The 3,906-nt window shown below is 38.8% G+C and overlaps 1 protein-coding gene across 1 annotated transcript in view; it reads right to left on the bottom strand.

The window, feature by feature from the left end:
* Nucleotides 1–3,263: 3,263 nt before the first annotated feature.
* The window catches only part of LOC105450690 (lipase member K-like), a 4,165-nt gene continuing 3,522 nt past the window's right edge, over nucleotides 3,264–3,906 (bottom strand). The window contains exon 4 of the mRNA XM_011690645.1: nucleotides 3,264–3,479. Within this exon, the coding sequence (XP_011688947.1) occupies nucleotides 3,428–3,479 (52 nt within the window). The 3' untranslated portion in view covers nucleotides 3,264–3,427. The remainder of the gene's footprint in view (nucleotides 3,480–3,906) is intronic.

Here is a 3,906-nt window from a genome sequence, read left to right as displayed (position 1 = left end):
ATCTCGCGGTCCAGCTCAGGGCATTGTCCCCAGGCGTTGCTGCGATCCGCGATCGATACGGTCTACAGACCGGCTCAAACAATCTTTCGACGCGTTACTACGTACCGCGATCGACACGGTCAACAGGCCGATTTAGAATAATATTTCGACGCGCCGTCCGTGCAGTGCGAGCGCGACGCGACAACGATCGCTTGCGAGAAGTTTTCGAACTTGAATAAATACTTTAATAAACGTTTACGCGAAAAGACAGTGTGTGAATTTAATTATTCCCCGCTGAACTACAAAACAATTTCAGATTGGAAATAATCCGCAAAAGTAATATTAAAACCAACTATAATTTGTTCGGAATTAAAACCGATTATTTTTTAATCCGGGCGCGGATTGAACCGATTAAAATCGATCAAAACGGATTATGTTTTAATCGGTTTTAATCAAACATTTTCAGCAGGGTTGATCTGGCTGTTGATTTTGACTGACTTGGTAAGCATATATTTGCGTGCTTGTATGACTGATCAAATGATCGGTTACAAGAGCGGCTTCTTTCTGACCCGCTGCTATATGAAGGCCCTGAGGATAGTGAGCTGGAACGGTCGTCATTATCTGAAATTAAAGCGATGAAGATGATAATCTTGTCCTATTTATGGACGTACACGACTTTGTCATTTGGTTGAACGAGTACTTGACTACGCTCAATCAAAGTTTTTTTTTGTCGTCTCGACTAAGGATAGTGACTTGCACTGTTTCCAGTATTCATGTAAAAAACATTGTCTTTCAGCGGAAACTTGTCCGCAAGTGGCCCTGCCACTTTTAGGATTCGTGAGTACTTGACTGCACTTACCCATTTAACAACGAGAATTACTTTTAGTCGTCTCGACTAAAGGATGATGACTTGCATCGTTCTCGATTATGTGTTAGTTTGAAAACTTTGTTCTCCAGCGGAAGCTTGTCCGCATTATTTGTACACATAAATATTGCGTCAGAATATCGAATATCTATTCGATATTTTATTCACGATTGCCGAGATAGAAATGTCCTGGCGGTTTTGCCGCGCTTTGTTCTGTAACTAAAATAAGGTTATGCTTACGTTTCTTTTGTAGACAATGAACTGCTTTTTTCTATTTTTTAAGTTTTTCCTTTAATCGCTTCAACTTTTTAGTAAGTTTATTTTCTTTTCCTTCACTAGACGATTTTCGCTTGTATCCCACTTCCATTTGATTTTTTGCATACAGTCCGATAACCTTTTGGTGGCTTTCCTTTTGGCACAAAGAAAAGGAATGAAGATGGAAGACCGGATGCAGCGGACCGCGGAGAGGTAGATATCCGGAAAATCTTACTATAAACCTTATGCCGGTACATAGGGCAGGTACTACATATGGTGATTTTACGATCTGAGAAGAAGGCGCGCAGTACAATTAGGCCATTAAATCCCGCAGTTGTTTTATTCTGTCCCAGTAACCTGGTGATGCGGACTGAGATAGAGGAGCAGACGGCTGGGGAGATTGATTTGTACAAATCCCTTCCGAATGCAACGATGTATTATCAGCAATTTCAAATTAATCTTTTGTTGAAGGAGGACTTGGGAGCAGCAACCCTTGTATTGCGATATCAACAGATTGATGCACTGTGCACGGGTACGCAACGGCGTCAATCCAAGACTAGTGATTAGTTCTTGTAGTTCTTTTAATGTTTTCTTCGCAAGTTGTTGTCGATCATGATTATCGATTACACTGAGAGTAATTGTCCAATTAATCTAAACGATGGCCACACAAACGTAAACCAATTGCAAATGGCGGTTGCGGGAAGAAGAACAATATGGCGACGAAAACGGATGATGCAACACCGGTATATGGTGGTACACGATGCACTAATCTGATAAAGTACGTACAAATAATGTTTCAGATTGAAGAGTGACCAAGCAGAGCCGGCAGCCGAAAGCGAAGGCACGATACCGCTAAGAAACGATGTCGAGAACGCAAAAATCGCAAGGAACTGTACTGCATAAATGCACGTACGACACGGAACAGTGTTAGATTATTAGTTCTTACAACGTCATTTTATTATTCAATTTAAATTTACCGCGCAATTTGAATAGATAGTTATAGAGTTTATTTCAGTTTACTTTTCTATTCATGGCGTTAGGGTGCGTTCGGATTCCACACCCGTGTGCTCCCCGGCACTCAAAGTCGTTCGTATTCCCTCTGAGTCCCCACCAATGTTACTAGACGGTGCGTTCGGATTTCCATTGGGTGCCACACGGTGTGGCTCCGGGAACCGGATAGGATATAGTAACAGTTGTGTGATAGTAACAAACCGCGAATTGACTAAGAAATAGCACGATTGATGGAATGTGTTCGACGTTCTTTCTGTTTTATAGTTTCGAGTCCGAGTTTTAAAGGGCGTTATATAATCTTTTGATAGGTTTACGGCTTTATGCTTAGGAGTAGAACTAGTAAAAGCCACGAAAAGAAAAAAATTTTGCCTTTATGTATTAAAATAATTATTTATTTTATTTTATTAGTATTTTTTATTTAATTAATAATAATTACTTATTTTTCCTTTGCAATTTGTTTTAAATATGCCCTGCAATATACTACCGGTATAAAATTTATAATGAAAAATGATATGTTAACAAAAATTAAAATTAATTATTAATGCTCATTCATTAATTATTAATGTTCACCTATCTATGCTCGTTATTACTAGAGAATCTAGAGACGCGTTCATGTGCCCTCCTGGCTCCAATCACCGTTCGGATTCCCTGTCACCTGAGTGTCTTTTAATAACTAGACCCCACTCTCACCGGTCACACAGCAGCCACATACTGAGGGAGGAATCCGAACGCACCCTTAGAATCAAATTTGGTTAAGTTGGCAACATTTTGTTTTCCCTATTTTTCACCGCATTAACGATTCCTTTGTAATACAAACGGTCACAATAAAGAAAGTTCTCGTACAGATCGTATATTCTGTGAGTAATTCTTTAACAAAGAGAACACGAAGTCTGCACTAGGAAAGCAGGAGATGCTTTTTCGTACATTCCAGAAGTGTGCAATATATCCCACTTCTGAAATATTGAGGCTGTAAAGCGGGGAAAGGATTTTAAAAGAATCGCTTTGCAGGCCGAGATATTTACAGGAACATCGTGACTAGGAGACTTGTCTTGCTAGAGAAGGTTCGTAATGACCAAGGAACCCAGGTGTCAGGGTGAAGTTTTAGGAAACCTTGGGGAAAAGAGAGCGGCATAGATATAGCGCAGAATACCTGTTTTGTTTTTAAGAAAAACTTTATTTCTCTTACGAGACGAACTAGCCAGAAGTTTAACAAAGACTGTCCCACTGACTTCCTGGAATCCGACGCGAAAATCCCTTCCTTTTTCCTTATTAACCAATCAGTCGCGTCGGTCTTTTGACTAATCAATGCACGCAACGTTATGCGCTCGCAGCGCACGAAATGGAGATGTGTACTTGACAAGCCGTGAAACTTAAATTTAAAAGCAAGATTCTAGTTGCGAATTTAAAGTAGCCTTACAGCAGATTTTGTCGACAGAATGTAAACAGAATGCAACCTCAGATTAGTTCATGCTGTTAACATTTTCTGATGCCGGTCTATTGACATTTTGCTAGCATTTTGCTGATTGGGTAAATTATTTAAAATAACGAAATTAATCGAAAAGAAATCGAAAATCGAAATATTTAATAAAAAATATTTCTTTGTAATAGTAGCCCAAGGAGAACAGAAAAGTCAAAATAATATCAATTTGACGTCAAATTGACCGAATTTACGTCATTTTTTACATTATGATTAAAATCTAGATTTCAAATGACTAAAGAATGACTTTATATTGACTTTTTTTATAGTGTCGATCTTTTTGATTTTTAGAAAAATGTGAACGTTTCTTGATTGTATA

Source organism: Wasmannia auropunctata, unplaced genomic scaffold (assembly GCF_000956235.1).
Source record: "Wasmannia auropunctata unplaced genomic scaffold, wasmannia.A_1.0 LD336106.1, whole genome shotgun sequence".
Taxonomy (NCBI): Eukaryota; Metazoa; Arthropoda; class Insecta; order Hymenoptera; family Formicidae; genus Wasmannia; species Wasmannia auropunctata.
Note: the sequence above shows the minus strand (reverse complement) of the source record. Positions and strands in the feature narration are given on the sequence as shown.